This window comes from Curcuma longa, chromosome 6 (genome assembly GCF_044706935.1).
Source record: "Curcuma longa cultivar G26 ecotype Majalengka, Jawa Barat chromosome 6, ITB_CL_G26_1.1, whole genome shotgun sequence".
NCBI lineage: Eukaryota > Viridiplantae > Streptophyta > Magnoliopsida > Zingiberales > Zingiberaceae > Curcuma > Curcuma longa.
Genome location: NC_133866.1, coordinates 4,423,866 through 4,443,623, shown reverse-complemented (window position 1 = coordinate 4,443,623; position 19,758 = coordinate 4,423,866). Strand labels below are relative to the sequence as shown.

The 19,758-nt window shown below is 40.6% G+C and overlaps 2 protein-coding genes and 1 pseudogene across 2 annotated transcripts; 1 reads left to right on the top strand and 2 right to left on the bottom strand.

The window, feature by feature from the left end:
• Positions 1-7,066: 7,066 nt before the first annotated feature.
• LOC141830390 (putative LRR receptor-like serine/threonine-protein kinase At4g29180) lies at positions 7,067-9,130 on the top strand (annotated as a pseudogene).
• A 4,149-nt stretch (positions 9,131-13,279) lies between these two features.
• On the bottom strand, positions 13,280-14,022 carry LOC141830465 (F-box/LRR-repeat protein 14-like). Its single transcript, XM_074717896.1, has one exon. It carries the CDS (start codon positions 13,976-13,978, stop codon positions 13,280-13,282), a length of 699 nt encoding a protein of 232 aa, XP_074573997.1. The 5' UTR covers positions 13,979-14,022.
• A 2,765-nt stretch (positions 14,023-16,787) lies between these two features.
• Positions 16,788-18,299, bottom strand: LOC141830388 (putative leucine-rich repeat receptor-like protein kinase At2g19210). Its single transcript, XM_074717822.1, has 3 exons — positions 17,802-18,299; positions 17,561-17,722; positions 16,788-17,465 (listed from the first exon to the last, which is right to left on the bottom strand). The coding sequence occupies exons 1-3, from the start codon at positions 18,278-18,280 to the stop codon at positions 17,015-17,017; spliced, it is 1,092 nt and encodes a 363-aa protein (XP_074573923.1). The 5' UTR covers positions 18,281-18,299; the 3' UTR covers positions 16,788-17,014.
• Between the last annotated feature and the right edge of the window lie 1,459 nt (positions 18,300-19,758).

Sequence of the window (19,758 nt, the reverse complement as noted above, 5' to 3'; positions counted from 1 at the left end):
TTAGCAAATAATCCTGATAGGTCTTTAGTTAACGTTTTTGATAAGTTTTATCACTTAACGTTTAGTTTTTCATGATAATTTTTTAGACTTTTTCTTTCCTATTTTTAGGCTTATGTGGCGTTATTTGGTTGGCTGAAGTGATGTCATCGCTTATCCTTTTTGGTGTATAAATACCACCGAAGGCTGTATTTTTTTTCATTCACGGCAATAAAAATTTTCCTCTTCTCGTTGGTTGTTTCTTCCTCGTTGCCTTCTTCTTTTCGTTGTTTTTTTCTTCTTTGCTTTCTGCCGGTGTGGTTTTTGTAGATTCTGAGCCAACAATTGGTATCAGAGCCTTGAATCCACGATTCTACAAAAATATCGGGCATCCCACAAGCTGCTGCGAAGGAGAACGGCGGAGTGCCATTTCTCTATCCGATGCTAAGCCCTCACAATTACACTGTGTGGGCAATCAAGACAGAGGCGATCCTTGATGCCCAGGGAGTCTGGGAGGCGGTAGAGCCAGCAGAAGGAGCCCAGGTAGATGCAAAGAAGGACAAAAAGGCACGTGCATATATCTTGCAGTGTGTCCCCGAAGACATCCTTCTCCAAATCGCAAATAAGAAGACGGCGAAGGAAGTCTGGGATAGCCTCAAGACGAGGTATCTTGGTAGTGATCGGGTGAAGAAGGCACGCGTACAAACATTGAAAAGCGAGTTTGACGCCCTCCGGATGAAGGAGAACGAGTCGATTGATGAGTTTGCTGGGAAACTCAGCGCCATGAGCAGCAAATTCTCCACCCTTGGTGCCACGCTTGAAGATTCATCGTTGGTAAAGAAGTTACTCGATTCTGTCCCTGATAAATTCTTCCCTATTGTTGCCGGTATTGAACAGTTCCACGACCTTGAGACTATGCCGTTTGAGGAGGCTATAGGGCGACTGAAGGCGTACGAGGAGCGAACACTACGACTACATGGCAACATCAACAACACTGAAGGTGAGCTCCTACTTACTCATGCCGAATGGCAAATGCGACAGAAAGGGAGCAATGTGGACACTTCATCAAGAGGCAAGGGGCATGGATCCAGCAATCACAGTCGTGGCAACTGGCGTGGGCGTGGGCGAGGGCGCGGACGTGGTCGTGGTATGCAGCGCCAAGACAGTGCAGGAGGCACTAGCGGCAATGGCGCTCGTGACAAGAGACATATAAAATGCTTCAATTGTGAGAAAATGGGGCACTATGCGTCTGAATGCTACAACAAGCGTCGTGATGAGGCTCACCTCACTTGTGCCACCGATGAAGAGCCAGCACTGATGATGACCGTGTCCCACGAGGAGTCTCACACAAAGCATGAGCGGCAGGATACCATTCTACTCAGCGAAGAAAGGTTTCTACCGGATATGTATCGTAGCGAAAAAATGAGATTTGGCGATGGATCAACCATTGAGATAATGGGCAAGGGAACGGTTGTGTTCGAATGCAAGAATGGCGATCAGAAGGCTCTTCACGAGGTATACTACATTCCAAAACTTTGTAGTAATATTATGAGTCTTGGTCAATTGACAGAAACTGGGAACGAGGTACACATGGAAGGAGATACCATGAAGGTGATTGATAGGAGCGGGAAGCTCTTGATGCGGGTAAAGCGAACACAAAATCGCTTGTACAAGATAACCTTGAAGACATTCAAGCAAGTCTGTCTCATAGCAAGCCTAGAAGACCCAACCTGGTTATGGCATGCAAGACTCGGACATGTCAATTTCCAGGACTTGAAGCTTTTGGGGGAGAAGAAATTGGCAGTTGGTGTGCCACTATTGCCCCAGCCAAACAAGCTTTTGCGAGGTGTGTGTGATGGCCAAGCATGCAAGGTCACCATTCCCGTACCAAGCAAACTTTAGAGCAGAGAAGCCGTTAGAACTTCTCCATGCTGATATTTGCGGGCCAATCTCACCATGTACACTCGCCGGTAACAAGTATTTTCTTTTGATTGTTGATGATTTCACAAGGTGGATGTGGGTGTTTCTATTGGCAGCAAAGAATGATGCATTCCAAGCATTCAAGAAGTTCAAAGTCTTGACGGAGAACAAGACTGAATACAAGATCAGAACACTCCGAACAGACCGGGGCGGCGAGTTTCTATCCACGGAGTTCACTCAGTTCTGTGAAAATGAAGGAATCGAGCGGCACCTCACGGCTCCCTACACACCCCAACAGAATGGTGTTGTGGAGCGCCGTAATCGCACCGTTATGGCCATGGCAAGATCTCTCCTCAAGGGTACACATATGCCGGCAAGGTTCTGGGGAGAGGCGGTTAGGCATGCTGTCTATCTACTAAACCGTCTCCCAACTAAGGCGCTAGGAGAGCGTACCCCATTTGAAGCTTGGATGGGGAGGAAACCACATCTTGCTCATTTGAGGGTGTTCGGTTGTGTTGCATATGTGAAAAACACAACCCCTCACCTTAAGAAACTTGACGACAGAAGTTCACCCATGGTATACTTGGGTGTCGAGGAAGGCTGCAAAGCACATCGGCTATTTGATCCAAGGCGTGGCAAGCTACAAGTAAGTAGAGATGTCATATTTCAAGAAAATTATGAATGGACATGGAATGCAGGTGCTAACAATGAAGAAAATTTGCCGGAGTTTATTATGTTGGATGCATCCTATTCCGACGAGCCGATTGTTGCAGCAGATGCTGAGGCAGGAGTGGAAGAGGTCGCACCAACACCACCAGTAGGCGTGGTGCCCATGACAAGAGTGTCAAGTCCATCTACACCATCATCGAACGCATTCATGCAGCTACCTCATCTTTGGAATCAAATACACCCGAGTCTTATGAAGGGCCAGTCCGTTATAGATCGCTTGCTGATATCTACGCCAACACTGAGGAAATGGTTGGTATTGATGAAGAGGTGATGATGGTGATGTCTGAAGAGCCGACATGTTACCAAGAGGCTGCAACCGAGGCTTGCTGGTACAAAGCAATGGAGGAGGAACTGAAGTCTATCAAGATAAACCAGAACAATGTGCATATGTCATCGGTCAAGGATTCCTTGCCTCTCAATGAAAAGGATGGAAACTGCAATCCACATAGCTCAGAGGACAACTCTTGCCTGAAGGATGGAAAGGATGCATTTGGAACCAGTGATAATAAGTCGGAAGTTGGTTGTGCGCATGGTAATCAAGATTCCGATTGTGGAGACAAGACAATTATGACTTCGGATCAACATGGAATTCTGAAAGTAATATCAACTCCAAAAGAATTCCTGACCAGAGAAACAAGTGATGGCATGATGGTAAATGTAGTTGAGGGACTCAAACTTTATGAGAATTTTCTGGATAGCTCAAAAGTCACTGAACTTGTTTCATTAGCTAATAAAAATGAGAGCAGTTGGCCACAAGAGGAGAACCTCCAGGGCAAACACTTGTAACACTGAAAAGACCAATGAAGGGGCATGGTTAGAGATGATTCAACTAGGTGTTCTTGTTAACGAAGAAGCTATAGAAGATGAAAATACAATTCTGACCTCTGGAGAGAGGAAGATAAAGGTCATTCCTAGCCTGCTTGATAGTATCTTTGACTACTTGGTTCAGCTGCGATACGACAACTACTCGGTGTTCATGATTTACAACCATATCAGGATTAGGGGGAGTAATATATTAGCAAATAATCCTGATAGGTCTTTAGTTAACGTTTTTGATAAGTTTTATCTTTCAACGTGTAGTTTTTGGATAAGTTTTATCTTCCCTATTCTTATGGCTTACATGGCATTACTTGATTGGCTTAAGTGATGTCATACCTTATCAATTATGGTGTATAAATACATCAATTGTGCAGCATTTCAATTCACGGCAATAAAGAATTTTCCTCTTCTCGTTGGTTGTTTCTCCGTTGCCTTCTTTTTTTCGTTGTTTTTTTCTTCTTTGCTTTCTGCCGGTGTGGTTTTTGTAGATTCTGAGCCAACATGGGCCAGATCATACTGGAATTATCTGTTATATGAAGAATGGCAATGATAGTCAATTATCTAAAAGGCTCTTTATGCACTGGTCTGATATTTGTCAAATATAGAACAAGCATCGATAAGTTGCTCTCATACTCAAACCGCAGGAAGAGCACAGAACGTGGCATCTTTAAGTTGGCAGCAGCGTCTCCATATTGCAATTGAATCTGCACAAGGTTTGATTCTAACACAGCGTGTCTGTGTGCTTTCCAAGTTCGTTGCTCCGGTCAATCTATGGCCATCATTTTTCGTAGGTTCTAACTTCTGGTGATGTTTAGGACTGGAGTATCTGCACACGGCGTGCACACCACCTATCATTCACAGAGACGTCAAGACAGCAAATATACTCCTGAGTGAAAGGTTTGAGGCAAAGATAGCAGATTTTGGAATATCAAAGACTTTAAGCGAGGCAGACACTCATGTATTGACCGTAGTGATGGGAACAGCCGGATACTTGGATCCAGAGTACTTGCTTGCCTTCTTGCTTCTCTTGTTCTCCTGAGAAACAGATGCTTTCCCTAACACAATTTTTTGTTCAGTACCTCTCTTATTTCTTTTCGCGTATGAAGTCGTAATTCTTATTAACTCACTCAGGTACCACGTTACCAGCCAGCTGAGTAGCAAAAGTGATGTCTATAGCTTTGGGGTGGTCATTTTGGAGCTGGTCACCGGGCAAGCTCCAATCGTAACTAGCACAGATAATGCACACGTCTCAGTCTGGGTCCGCGAAAGGCTCACCCGAGGAACCATAGAGGACGTTGTTGATCCAAGACTTCATGGGGAGTACGATGTGAATTCTGTCTGGAAGTGTATCGATACCGCATTGGGATGCCTGGCACGAGCACCCCAAGCTAGGCCAACCATGGGGAATGTGGCTGCACAGCTGAGGAGCAGCTTGGAACTAGAGAACCTCCGCATTAAGAATGGTAATTCCGTCGCTAGCAGTCAGACGATGTTCACGTCGAGCTGCTGATGTAAACCAGATTATTGCCCTTGGAAGTATAGAACTGTCGCCGGCTTTGTCAGTTACTGCAATCCTTGATTATACTCATAGATTGTATGATTCCCCAAGATTGTTAAACTTAAAATGTAGAGCTTTTCTTTTCTCAAAAAGATACGATTGAGGATTACTGCCTTCTAAATAAATAAATCAAGGAATTGTTTAGATTGTTCTTTACATTGCGGATCTGGGTATCAACTGAATTGGCAGAGACAAAAATATTTCAGTTTGATGCCAAATTATGTCATCGAAATAATGTCAAACTAATGATTAGCTTAAAAATATTCATTAGAAATCATATATGATCCAGTTGAGATCTGGGATGGGGTTGACTCTTTGGTTTGTTGGAGCATAGCACTTCTAGCATGTCGGATATAAGTCGGGTCAGCTTCAAGATGAACCTTAGCGAAACTCATCTGATGCTTAAGTCAGTTTCTATCAAAGAGAAGAGGATCACAAAATGTGTCCACGCCACATCTCACACATCCACCCACACCCTCAGAATGTGTTTGCACCATTTCCCCTGCTCACTTGCTCAGCTAACCCCTTTGGTTGAGTATCCTATTGAGCTTGATCCTATTGAGCTTGATCAGGTCGGACTATGGCTGAATGGTTCCACCTATTGGTTTGCCGACTTGATCTGAACTTGATCTTAAGTCGGGTTGGCTTGATTCCAGTTCAGACTTGAGTCAGATTAGCTGGACTTGAGCTCGATGACTAGTCGGAATGACTTGGCTTCAAGTTGACTAAGTCTTAGGCCCGTCACATGCCTTTGTCGTTTCCGCCACATCAATATATTTTTGACATTTTACTGAACTGCATGAGCAAATTTCAGCATTACCAATCTGAGATCGATCTTATCCAACCCGCTAAAAAGTCAACTTGAAGCTTTGAATGATTGTCGACGAAGAAATTTTGGACAGTTTGATCAATTCAAAGGTTCCGGAGGTGACGACGAGAAGCGCTCCACTTAGATAACTTAAACGGCGACGACTTGACTTAGTGGTTTGATAAGTCAACGGGTGGGAGTCATGAAGTGCATGTACGCGTAGTACAAAGTCAACTCCGTGCAAATCTGCATGTACGCGTAGTACAAAGTCAACTCCGTGCAAATCTGGATGTACGCGTACGTACGCCCGCTGGGATCCAAAAGCAATCTCGCATGCTGACGCGACGCCCGACCTGGTCCTTGAGGAGATTTGCAGTCTTCATCAGGACAGCGTGCACAGATGAAAAGTCAGCCTGCGTCGGTGGGCGGTAAATGTTGTATCGTGTTGGGAGTAGGAAATCAGATCAAAGTGAAAATTTTCAATTCGCCCCCTGTAAATTTTCCATATCGTGAGCAAAGCGCACGACCGCGACCATGGTTGGGTGAGTGGAAATAAAAAATTTGATCTTTGTCACTTTTATCCTTTTTATTTTTTTAATTTTCAAATCCCTCTCAATACTTTCAATTATTTGTAAAGGTGTAAACTAGGCCAGCCGAATAACCACTAAATAGTTATTCAAATTTAATTTATTTTTTTCCTCTAAAATTTTACAGTTTATAATTGAGTTGGTTATTGAACTTCTTTAATTAATTATTTGCAAGTTTAATAAAACCTTATTAATGAATATAGTTAAGAAACTTTGTTCATGCACATAATTTTTATTTACAAATATTAATGAGTCAAATATATATATATATATATATATATATATATATATATATATATATATATATATATACTCATTTTAATTAATTAATTATATATATTAAATAAAATAAACAAACTTGTAGAGAAAGAGAGTCATAAAAATTGAAACTTAGGAGGGCACAGTTTCATGAATTTAGAAGTTTGACTTTTAAGACATGATTCAGTTAGTTAGTGCGGAACAAATTTGCTAAAGTAGGTTCGAACCTTAATGAAATCGAGATAATGCTCTTCTTTATAGTGATCATTAAGAGAAAAATAATCAATGGGGAGTGATAGATTCTATTTTTTTGCTAAAGAAATTTAGGACTCATTTGTAATAGGAGAAACAATGGGGAGTGAAATTTTATAAGACACTAAAATGGTGTATAAAACACGCATTGATTTGCCCATGGCGATCGCACACCCCAAGGAGAAGAAGAAGATGGATTCCAGATTTTGGTGGTCGTTCCTCCTCGCCTTGGCCATGGCCTCCGCCGGAGCTCGCTCTCAATCCACGGACGCCCTCGGTTTCCTCTCCATCGACTGCGGCATCGAGCCCGGTTCGTCCTACGTCGACCCCGCCACCAACATCTCCTACGTCTCCGACGCTGACTTCATCGACACCGGCATCAACCACAACATCTCCGCCGCTTACATGGGTGACGGTTGGTCCCCACATCTCATTGATCTCCGCGCCTTCCCGAACGGCACCCGCAACTGCTACACCATCGGGTCGCCGGCGGTAGCGCAGGGGTCCAAGTACCTCCTCCGGGCGTGGTTCCTCTACGGCGACTACGATGGGCTCGGCGGCCAGCCGCAGTCCTTCGACCTTCACCTCGGCGTCAACTACTGGGACAGGGTGAACGTTACCACGGCAGAGTCATTCTACTGGACGGAGGCCATCACGGTGGCCACCGCTGGGTATAATTCCGTAGGCAAACTGAGTGAATTATTGAATGAGCAATCATCGATGATGATCTCTTTGTTTTAGGTTCTTTTCGGTATGCCTGGTGAACACCGGCACGGGGACACCGTTCATCTCCGGGATCGACTTGCGGCCGCTGAGGGACAGTCTTTACCCAGCGGTGAACGAGGGGCGAAGTTTGGTGCTGTACAATCGGTGGAACTTGGGAGAGGAGTCTAATTACCTCAGGTTATTATACCCAACACTAAGCATTTCTTACTTTCTTTAAATTAAAAATAAATAACTACACATTAAACTCTTAATACTATATATATATAAAAGAGTGATATTCTGTACAACTTGACCGTGCATGATGTTAGAATTGAAATGTCCAAAAGAATTCCAAATGGTTTTTTATTTTTATTTTTATTTTTTATATTTAATACTATAATTCAATCCCTAAATCCTAAAAGAAAAATCTTAAATAGTTTAATCGTAAATCAAAAAATTAATAAAAAATAATTTTTATTTTTAATAATTTTTTTATTTAATACTATAACCCAATCCCTAAACCCTAAAAAGAAAATCTTAAATGATTTAATCATAAAATAAATAAATAAATAATAAAAAATATAAAATGATACTATTTATTGTTTCTAAGGGCTCTAAATTATTTGGGGTGCTTCCATTTTGATGTTGCGTACAATCACGTATTTTAAGATATATATATATATATATATATATATATATATAATTTTTGAAAATAAAAATCTTGAAAATCACATTGCATCTTAAATGATCATAATATTTTATCCCCAAAAAACGATCATGTCATGACCAAAAGTCACGATGGTTTAATCTTACTAAGAAATCTTTAATGATTAAAATTAATATGATTAGTTAATGTTTTGGTTCAAGTTTATATAATTTTAATCAAGTAAATACATAGTATTTTTGTAATAGTAGTTTTAAATAAATTAAAGTAATTCTATTTCGAGTTTTAATTTTCTGATTTTTTTTTTTGACAAAAATGATAATAAAAGGCGTTTTAAAATTTTTTACCCATATAACAAAACGTGTAAGCATATAATTATATATAATTTATAATTGTAAAATCTCATTTAAGTAATTTCTTTATTATTTTTGGATTAAATTGATAAAATATGCTTCGTGCTTCCTTGTCTAGGTATCCGGACGACCCGATCGATCGGCTGTGGTCGCCATGGAGCTCCTCGGAGTCGAACTGGAACGACGTCTCCACCAACTCCACCGTCCAAAACTTCCCCCAGGACGCCTTCGAAGTTCCCTCCGTCGTCATGCAGACCGCCGTCACCCCCATCAACTCCTCCAGCCTCGTCATTACATGGGACCCCATCCCCGGCTACGTCAACCAGTTCTTCCCCATCCTCCATATATCGGAGATTGTTGACCTCTCCGGTACCGATCAAACGCGGCAGTTCAACATCTACGTGAATGGATTGCTCGCGGTGGAGAATGTGACCCCTCCTTACCTCTACTCGGACGCCGTCTATAGCCTCGCGCCCCTCGGTTCGTCCCCCACCTATAACATCTCCCTCGAGGCTCTCAGCAACTCCACACTCCCGCCCATCCTCAATGCCTTCGAGCTCTACATGACCATGAGCAACACCTCCGTGCCCTAGGATGCTGGAGATGGGGTTGATATATAATTGATCCAAAATTAGCAGTGGAGTTAATGGATTGATGATATGCATGGTAATTAGTGGTAAAAAAATATCTGGTTTTAATATATTTTTATTAAATGGGATGTGTGTATGGAGTTAGTGGTTGATGTTATATAAATAACTTATAAATATGCTGCGTATTGATGAATGAAATATTGAAAAAATTATTATGTAATCCTCTTGTCTATTGTCTACCTCCTATTATCCTCCTCCTTAATTTTTCTAACGGTGGTATCACAATGTTGAGTTTGGCGTGTCCTAGTTGCTTGCAATGACAATCAATAGAGTTTCTCAACCCCTTATCTTCATTTTCAAAAGAGAGTGCTACTAATTTTGGAGCATCAAAATGAAGATTCTATTTAGATCTCAAGATCTTTTAAATTTAGTAGAGAAATATTTTGACGACGAGGATGCCGAAAAAAGTCGATTAAAGGAGAACATAAAGAAAGAATTAAAAGCATTGTTCATCTTTAATTCAACAAGCAGTACATGAGATAGTTTTCTCCAGAATTGCAACTGCCTCATTTTCCAAAGAAACATAGGAAATACTGTAGAAAGAATTCTAAGGCTCCTCTAGAGTGATAGCAGTCAAACTCCAGACTCTCTGAAGTGAATTTGAAGCCTTGCTAATGAAGGGTAATGAAACTTTACAAGATTTTTTATCTAGAATAATTTCGATCGTTAGTCAAATGAGATCTTATGGAGAAAACATCGCTGATGTAATTATTATTTCGAAAGTTTTACGAAGCTTGACTCCTAAATATGATTACATAGTAACTTCGATTGAGGAGACTAATGAGTTCACTTTTGATGAACTATGAGTTCTTTGCAAGCTCATGAGGCAAGGCGAAATCAATCAGTTGAGAAGAATGATGAAAAGACATTTCAAGCTTCTCAAGTGAAAGGGGAGATAGAAAAAAAGAAAGACTTCGCTAGCAGAGGTCGTGGAAGAGGAGGTTTTCGTGGTAGAGGACGTTAGGGTTCTGTATGTGCATTATAGCCGTCAAGTTGGGTTAGGCCCGCCGGGTTTGCCCGTCCCGCCAAGAAATTTAGGCGGGTTGGGTTGAAATTTAATTTTATCAACCCATTTTAAGATGGGTTGAGGTGGATTGGCCCGCCTAGGCCCACGACCCGCGTGGGTTGGCCCGCGGCGGGTTTGGGTTGGCCCGCGGATTGAGAAAGTTTATTTATTTATTTTAAATTTTAAAATTAAAGTATAAAACTTAATGAATTAGTGAGTTTCATCTATTTAAAATACAATTTAAGCTTAAAAATTATAATTCAAATTTAAAACTTTTAACTTAATCAATTTAAATTATATTTCAAACTTAAAATTTTTAATATTTTTAATATTTTTAATATTTTTTTATTTTTTAATAGGCCCGCGGGTTGGCCCGCCTAACCCGCGGCCTGTCTTGAGTTGGGTTGGGTTGGAGATTTTTCAACCCGTCAAATTGGTGGGTTAGCCCGCCCCGCCCCACCATATGATGGGTCCGTCATGGGTTTGATAAAAAACAAAGATCTACAATATCTAATTCATAATATGACAAATGAGGAAAACACAATATACGAAATTAGACGTTAGAAAAAAATATCTGGAGCAGAAGATGCCGATGAGTTCATCTTTGTTTCTGAGAAAGAAACCTAAACAATAGAGAAAAAGTAGAGAAGAAACTGCTCCTATCACCCGCCGTAAACAAAAAATTTCGTGTATGTCTCAATGGGGCGACAATCCACATACATTAGGGTTAGGAGTAGGGGTCTCTACATATAGAGGAAATAATGGACCAAGCCTACCCATTATGGCTAAGCCCAATAGCATCCTATTAATTATGCTAGTCCACATAAAATTATCCAACATTCTCCCACTTGGACATCATAATTAATACATCAGATTAATCAACAATATATGACCATAATAAGATGTCAAAATAAGTCAACACATAACACGAAAAGGTCCAAAATGGAACTATAAGCATCTTAATAATACAGAAAATCACATTCGAAGGAATAATGATATCATGCATTGTAAGATACTTATATCCTGTGACCCAACAACAAAACAACAAAATGGAATATGGATAAATGGGAAGAACCCAACAAAATGACATGCCAAAATTTGAATAAAGTGCATGCTATTTCTCAGTAAAATGACCCAAACATCTGCCCAAGATGTCATATAATAACAACAAAATTGAGACTGGATCCGAAATGTCTTCACAATATACAATATGTCATCACAATATATATGCAACAGTAGTTATTATTTGAGCAATATCAACAGTAGTTATTATTTGAGCAATATCTCAATATTGTTCAATGTCTCAAATATTATAAATGTGATGTCATAACAAAAACATAAGCATAAACTCCCACTAACCCAAAATATCAAAAGGCCTTATTACACCCATACGGGTTACATGATCAACAAAAGCTTTAACAGTTATGCCTTTGGTTAGGGGATCAGCAATATTAAGCTCTGTAGGGATATGCTCGACACGAGTTTTAAACTCTTGAACCTTCTCTCTCACAAACATGAATTTTGTCTCAAAGTGTTTGGTGCGCTTTGAACTTTTATTATTGAGAGAGAAACTCACCACGGCAGAGTTATCACAATATATAGTGAGAAGCCTAGAGATACTCTCGACAAAATCAAATTCAGCAATAAAGTTTTTCAACCATATCGCTTGACATGTGGCCTTATAACAAGTTATATATGTACTCTCCTTCCATGGTTGATGTAGCTATAAGAGTTTGTTTGACACTTTTCCAAGAGATAGCTCTTTCAGCTAATGTGAATATCTATCCTGATGTGGACTTTTGATCATCTGGGCAACCTCCATAATCAGAATCAGAATAACCTGTTACCTCAAGATGATTTGATCTCCTATATGTGATCATATAATTTTGGTACCTTTCAGATACCTCAAAACACTTTTTTCAACATGCATATGTGTCACACCAGGTTTACTCAAGTACACTCACAACAAAAGTAATATCAGGACGTGTACAAACTTGAGCATACATAAGGCTGCCAACAGACTTTATTAGAATGAGTCCATTTTTCATGTTTTGTTATAACAAAAGCGGAAGATTTAGTTGTGGGAATTAACATCAGGCTCATTTTCAGTAAGGGCAGCATTAACATTAGAAATGGCAAGGAATAATTTAACAGAGTCAACCTAGTCCTCAAAATTGGTTCCATTCAGCTTTGGTAAAGAGTTCATACTCATAAGCAAAGCTGAAATTTAAACATTAATGGGAGATTATTGTCGAGCATATCCAACAAAAGAAATAGAGCTTATGACCACAATAAAGTTATCTCATGCAAATGCAATCCCGCCGAAGGGTCCCGAATTACAATGCATGAATTAATTCTCACATCACATAAAATAATTATATTTTAAAGCTAATATCGAAAGGATACTGAAAACTTTAAAATATAATTACCAATCATTAGAACTATATTAATAAAGACAAACCGATAGGGTAAGCGCATTATTAAAATAATTCCTAATGTCACATTAATAACAATTTTTCAACAATAATATTTTATCATAATCCGTCTCACGAAGGCGAGCTCACAACTATGAAAAATATCAACAACAATACAAAATGGTCTTAAATTTAAAAGACCTTATGATAATTTAAAATAACAAATGCCGTAGGTAATTTGGTTAATGGAGAAGAACAAAGTCATTGCCTTAATTAAGCAAACAAAAAGAACCAAACAAGGATGGGACTGGAGGGGAATAAAGTCATTGCCTTAATAACAAATGTCATAGGCTCATTCTCCCTCTCTCTCTCTCTCTCTCTCATTCGGCCTTCCAAATTCCAAACTGTTTGTTTTTTTTTTCGACAACATCAACCAATCTCTAATTCAGCCCCAAAAAAACACCCATTAATAAAAAACAATCATTAATACAAAACACCCAGTTTTCATCTATTAAGGCCTTCACAAGTTCCTATGCTGTCGTGAGAATTAGAACTTAATTAGAGAATTAATTAATCGATATTAACTGTGTGGTAAGAGTGAGAGATGAATGCAGCCGTGAGTCCATATGGTGATATTAACTGTGTTGAACTCGAAATGCCTTAGATTGTTCCATCCAGGACCAAGTTTCATCTGATCATCCTCACTAATACCCTTGCAATATTTTATTGAAAGATCCTGAAGCTTTCCAAACTCACCAAGATAAGAAAGCCACTCAACACTGGTCACTCTCATGCAGCGAATGAGATGAAGAGCAGAAAGATTCTTACAACCAACAACAAGTGAGAGAATGCCATTAGAACTGATTGATTGAGCAAAATTTAGCTTGAGGGATCTAAGCTTTGGGAAAGAGGATAGGTATGCAAGGCCATTATCATTAATAAATGAACAAAAACTTAAAGTGAGTTCTGTAAGCAAAGGGCAATTGGAACACAGCACAAAAAAGCCCTGGTTATCTAATTGTTTGCCTGAGTTAGACATCCAGCCAAAGTAGGTAATTTCTAGCTTCTTTATATTAGCAAAGCGCAAGCAGAGGGCAGTTAGTGCTTCTGTTGCAGGGTGTAATCCGCATCCAACCTTTAAGAAATCCCTTTGTTCTCGATCAATTTCATATAGACGCTTGCACACAAGAGAAACTGAATTTCTATCGGCAGTTCTTTCTATTCTCTTAACAATATCGACAAGCAATTCTTTCGGAAAATCTTCCACCACCAAGCCCATGATAACACAAATAAAACCTTCTCAATGTGTGGAACGTCCACAAAACATGCAGCGCGTCTGTGTTACCCGGTGAAATCGATGCCCACGGTTTCAATCCGAACAGAAAACAGAGCGCGAAACTTGAGGGTCTTATCTAGGGCAGGATCGGAGCAGAAAGTGTCGCCTCGGTAACATCGAAAAGAAAGACGAGACGAGATAATAGAGAGGGTAGGAGGAGAAGAGGATTACGGATAAACCTTATAAATTTTGATTTTGGACACATAGTAATTGGCCCTCCATTGCTGCCCACAATAGGAGGCACGTTGTTTTTTTTTTTTAAAGTAAGAGGCAGGCCACAACTAATTACTATTTCACATAAAAAAAAAACCCCACGACGCCGAAATAAAAAACAGACAGATTGTAAACCTTGTGGGCCCTCCATTGCGCTCCTTAGGGCACGCTTTCGCCAAAATAAAAAATTTAGATGCTGCTCGGCGCCGCACTTTTTTTTTATTTCATTTCTTTCCACACTTCCTAAACCCAAGACGCCGACTTCGCCAACCGCTTGCCCAACCCACATCAGGCCGGTCCTCACTCGAGGGAGAGAATGGAAACCCTCGGCGGCGAAGACGAAGAGCGCGGTGGCGACGAACTCGGATAGCACGACGTGCATGTCTATCTCTGACTCTTTCGATGGGAAAAGATACGGTGTTCTCCAAATCGCAAAATAAATTTAGGGAAAAAGATTGATTGAAGAAGAAAAACTCATTGTCATATTAGAATTGATAAACCTGACTCTGATACCAATTGATAAAAAACAAAGATCTACAATATCTAATTCATAATATGACAAATGAGGAAAACACAATATACGAAATTAGACGTTAGAAAAAAATATCTGGAGCAGAAGATGCCGATGAGTTCATCTTTGTTTCTGAGAAAGAAACCTAAACAATAGAGAAAAAGTAGAGAAGAAACTGCTCCTATCACCCGCCGTAAATAAAAAATTTCGTATATGTCTCAATGGGGCGACAATCCACATACATTAGGGTTAGGAGTAGGGGTCTCTACATATAGAGGAAATAATGGACCAAGCCTACCCATTATGGCTAAGCCCAATAGCATCCTATTAATTATGCTAGTCCACATAAAATTATCCAACTGGGTTAGCCCGTCCCGCCATGGATTGGTCCGTTTGACAGCTCTAGTATGCATACATGCGCTCGTGGGTATAGGCAGCCTTTTATATAATCGTTCTCCGAAACATCAGCGCCCATTTAAAAACTATTCAGAAATACGTGCTTCTGATATACACGTTCTAATTATCTATGTCTTCCGAAATATTTTTCTTATTCGTCGGGAGAAACAGTCTTAGGTTTAATTTCCTGATCTTAAGGATGAAACAACTTATGAGCCCCGCCTAAAAGTGAATGACAAAAGATCCAAGATCGGGATGAGATCAGTGCATGAGACTGAATAGAGGTTGAGGTCGGGACCCGAGGCTGAGATGAAATCGTACATGAAACCGAGTAAAGGCTGAGGTTGAGACCCGAGGATGAGATGAGGTCGACGACACATGAGACCGAGTAGAGATCGAGGTCGGGACTCGAGGTTGACATGAGGTCGGCGCATGAGACCGAGTAGAGGCCAAGGTCGGGACTCACGGTTGAGATAAGGTAGGCAATCAAGACCGAGTAAATGCTGAGGTTGGGATCCGAGGCTAAGATGAAGTCGGCGCATGAGATCAAGTAGAGGCCGAGGTCAGGACCCAAGGTTGAGATGAGGTAGGCACACGAAATCGAGTAAAAGATCGAAGTCAGAATCTGAGGTTTAGATAAGGTCGGCGCATGAGACTGAGTAGAGGCCTGGGTCGGGACCCGAAGATGAGGTTATCGACGGGTCACCCTCCGAGATTTATCTAATACTTCTTGAGCTTGGCTAATAGCTCCATATCACTCCAAATCTAGGACTACATGGCAGGTTTAGGTTTTCGCCGTATCAATTATAAAACTCCATTTTGCATAAACATTCATTATCTTCACAACAAAAACCTCTCTAAAAAATCATTTGATTTCAAAGAGTTATTTGGATATTATTATACTACATAAATAATATACAAACAATTCAATTATCAAGTTTGAACAAATCTAAAGTATTTGGAGTTGTTTTCAAGCGTACTTTGAAAACAATATTATTACTTATTAGGAATCCATTAGATTATGGAGGAATATTTGTTTAATCCGAATACATCATGATATGGTGGAAGCAAATAGTTTCTTAAAAAAAAGTGAATGTATGCACTTTAGATTCGTTGAAAGATTTATTAAGTTCCTCGACGACAGAAATAAGAGTTTTCTGACAAAAGCAAAAATGATTTCCCTTTGATCTCGAGTATAATGCATGAAAGTATCCTTGAAAATCCAAAGTTCTGACAAAAAAAAATTCGGCACGTTCCAAATAAAAATGTATTCTTAAGAACTCTAGAAGATATTAATCATAAAAAAGAGGAGCACGTCTGATCAACTCTGACTGTAGAAACCATGATGGGGAGGTTGGACGGTTCAAACCCGAGGTTTAATTTATGTTTGAAAACACTGGCTAGCTACACCGGTCTCAATTTCTGAATTTGAATGATCTTAGCTATCAAATATGCTAAAACATTAATGTATTGATGAGGATCGGCTAGCTACACTGAACAATATTATTGCCAAGGATATATTGAGCAACTTGTATCATACCACGAGGAACAAGAAAATATGGATTTTTTTTCTTGTAACAAAAGAGAAATGCAAGATGATCATATTTTTACCACAGAAAATAAAAGTATATATATCATCAAATACTATTTTCCTTCACACAAGTACGTAATAACATGTAAACAAACCACACGAGAATGAAATGGAGAAACATACAATAGTACTAGTTGCTTATACTGCAACAGAGACAAGTGAAGTAAAGGTGGGAACTTATTTTTCCGTGTCCTGTTCCACCACCGAAAGCCGCTAGCTAGCTACAGACCATCTCCAGGATCCTAGGGCACGGAGGTGTTGTTCATGATCATGTATAGCTCCACGGCATTGAGGATGGGCGGTAGAGTGGAGTTGCTGAGAGCCTCGAGGGTGATGTTATAGGTGGGGAACGTAGGGATGGGCACGTCGCCGTAGAGGTAGCCCGAGTAGAGGTAAGGGGGAGTATATATATCCTCAGCATGGGCAATCCATTCATGTAATAGTTGAACTGCCGCGATTGACTGGTGCCGGAGAGGTCAACAATCTCGGATATGTGGAGGATGGGGAAGAACTGGTTGACGTCGCCGGGCAAGGGATCCCATGGGAAGACGAGGGTGGAGGAGTCGATTGGGGTGACGGCGGTCTGCATCACGACGGAGGGAACTTCGAACAAGTCTTGGGGAAGGTTTTGGACGGTGGAGTCGGTGGAGACGTCGTTCAAGTTCAACTGCGAGGAGCTCCATGGCGTCCACACCCGATCGATCGGGTCGGCCGGATACCTAGACAAGGAAGGAAGCCAGCGCGAAGCACATTTATAAAATTATACTTGATATATTTATATATTAATAATAATAATAATAATAATAATAATAACCTGACTGTCTCAGACGCCTCTCCAAGGTTCCACCGGTTGAACAATATCAAAGTCTGTCCCTCGTGCGCCGCCGGGTAGAGATTGTCCCTCACCGGCCGTAGGTCGATCCCGGAGATGAACGGCGTCCCCATGCCGATGTTCACAAGGCACACCGATAAATCCCTAAAAGAAAGAGATCACATTTGATGATTGTTCATTCAATAATTCTCTGATTTTGCCTACTGAACAACTATATATATACCCGGTGTTGGCCACCGTGATGATATCCGTCCAGTAAAATGACTCCGGGGTTGCAATGTTCATCCTGTCCCAGTAGTTGACGCCGAGGTATATGTCGAAGGACTGCTGCTGGCCGTTGAGCCCGTCGTAGTTGCCGTAGAGGAACCATGCCCGAAGGAGGTACTTGGACCCCTGCACCACTGCCGGCGACCCGATGGTGTAGCAGTTGCGGTCGCCGTTGGGGAAGGTCCGCAGGGTAAGGAGCTGCTGGTACCTGGCGTTGCCAACGTAGTCGTCAGAGATGTTGCGGTTGACGCCGGTGTCGATGAAGCCGGTGTCGGAGACGTAGGAGATGCCGGTGGTGGAGTCGACGTAGGACGAACCGGGCGCTATGCCGCAGTCGATGGAGAGGAAACCGAGGGCGTCAGTGGACTGAGAGCGAGCTCCGGCGGAGGCCATTGCCAAGGCGAGGAAGAACGACCACCAAAATCTGGAATCCATCGTCTTCTTCTTCTCTTTCGGGTATGCGATCGCTATTGCTGAACTACTGCAAATCAATGCGTGTTTTATACACCATTAGGGGTCTTGTAAATTTTCATTTCACTCCCCATTGTTTCTCCTTTTACAAATGAGTCCCCAACTTCTAAATTCGTCGAACTGCACCGATTTGATTTTGCACTTCATGACGGCCAAAAATTTCTAATTAAGTCAAGTCGTAAATTATATAAGTGGAGCTCTCCTCCTCGTCACCTCCGGAACCTTCTTTGAATTGATCAATATCTGCCCAAAATTTCTTCATCGAGTCATTTATAACTCCAAGTTGATTTCTTACCAAGAAGATATGATCGATCACATATTGACATCACGTTGTGACGTCACAAAACTCTTCTTTATAACTATACGGGGTTGAATGGAACAACATTGAATCCTATTACACACAATCTTATTATACATTATCAGAAATTATTTTGACGATTTAAATTTGTGACCTCCAAATCAATAATAATTTTATCATTGCATCAATTTAAACAATTCTTTACTTTATTTATTTAGAGGTAGTAATCCTTAATTACATCGGATCTTTGTTTGCGAAAAAAAAGAAAAGAAAAGAATTCAAGTTACCAAGAAATCAACTCTAGATTTTAAATTTAACAATTTTGGGGAATCATACAATCTATATATGAGCATAATCAAGGATTTAGGTAATTGACAAAGTCGATGACAATTCTATACTTCGAAGGGCAATCATCCGGTTTAATTTGCATCAGTAGCTCTACATGAACATCGCCTGACTGCTAGCGACAAAGTTACCGTTCTTAATGTTGGAAAGTGAATGGAAGAAGGAGGCAGATGAAGGAGGAAGCATCATTGTGAGTATAACTTTAAAAAAATGATAATCCCAGTAGCCAACATCTCTGGGGTGGTCGGTCCGGTCCACGGAAGTTTTCCACCGACCACCAGGGTAAATCGGGAAGCGCATACGGCGGTCAATCCAGATGCCCAACATCCTTTGATTGCGTTCCCCATTTGGAGGAAAATTCCTGCAAATACGCCGTAGTTGGGGATCGAACCGCGGGTCCCTAGGTTACAACCCGGATGTCCTACCGTTGCACCATTGCCCCGGGGACGTGAATATAACTTTAATCTCATATCGAGAGTTCAATTAAGTTAATATGGTTGGTTTAAAATATTCCACATGTATTGATGGTGTGAACATATGCATGGGAAAAAGTTCTCTTTCATATATGAGTGTGCACGGCGTGCAAATCTAGGATTCAGATTGCACTGAACCAAATTGACTCCTACACATAACTTATGCGTGTTGAATGTCGAATTGGTCGAGACAAAAGTTGTCCAAGAGAATGAACGTGAATTATTCTTTTCTAAATTATTTATTTGTGTAACGAATGAATTAATTGTTGATTAATTGAGAATCTATAACCATGTGTGAGTTTGATATAGTCCCCACAGGTTGATAT

What these genes read in the sequence shown, in the direction of transcription:
- LOC141830465 (XM_074717896.1), bottom strand. Translation starts at nt 13,978, where the DNA reads ATGGGCTTGGTGGTGGAAGATTTTCCGAAAGAATTGCTTGTCGATATT.
- LOC141830388 (XM_074717822.1), bottom strand. Translation starts at nt 18,280, where the DNA reads ATGGATTCCAGATTTTGGTGGTCGTTCTTCCTCGCCTTGGCAATGGCC. An exon ending in ATCACGGTGGCCAACACCGG is followed by an intron (nt 17,723 to 17,801) that starts GTATATATATAG and finishes TCTTTCTTTTAG; the next exon opens with GGATTTATCGGTGTGCCTTG. An exon ending in GAGGCGTCTGAGACAGTCAG is followed by an intron (nt 17,466 to 17,560) that starts GTTATTATTATT and finishes TTCCTTGTCTAG; the next exon opens with GTATCCGGCCGACCCGATCG.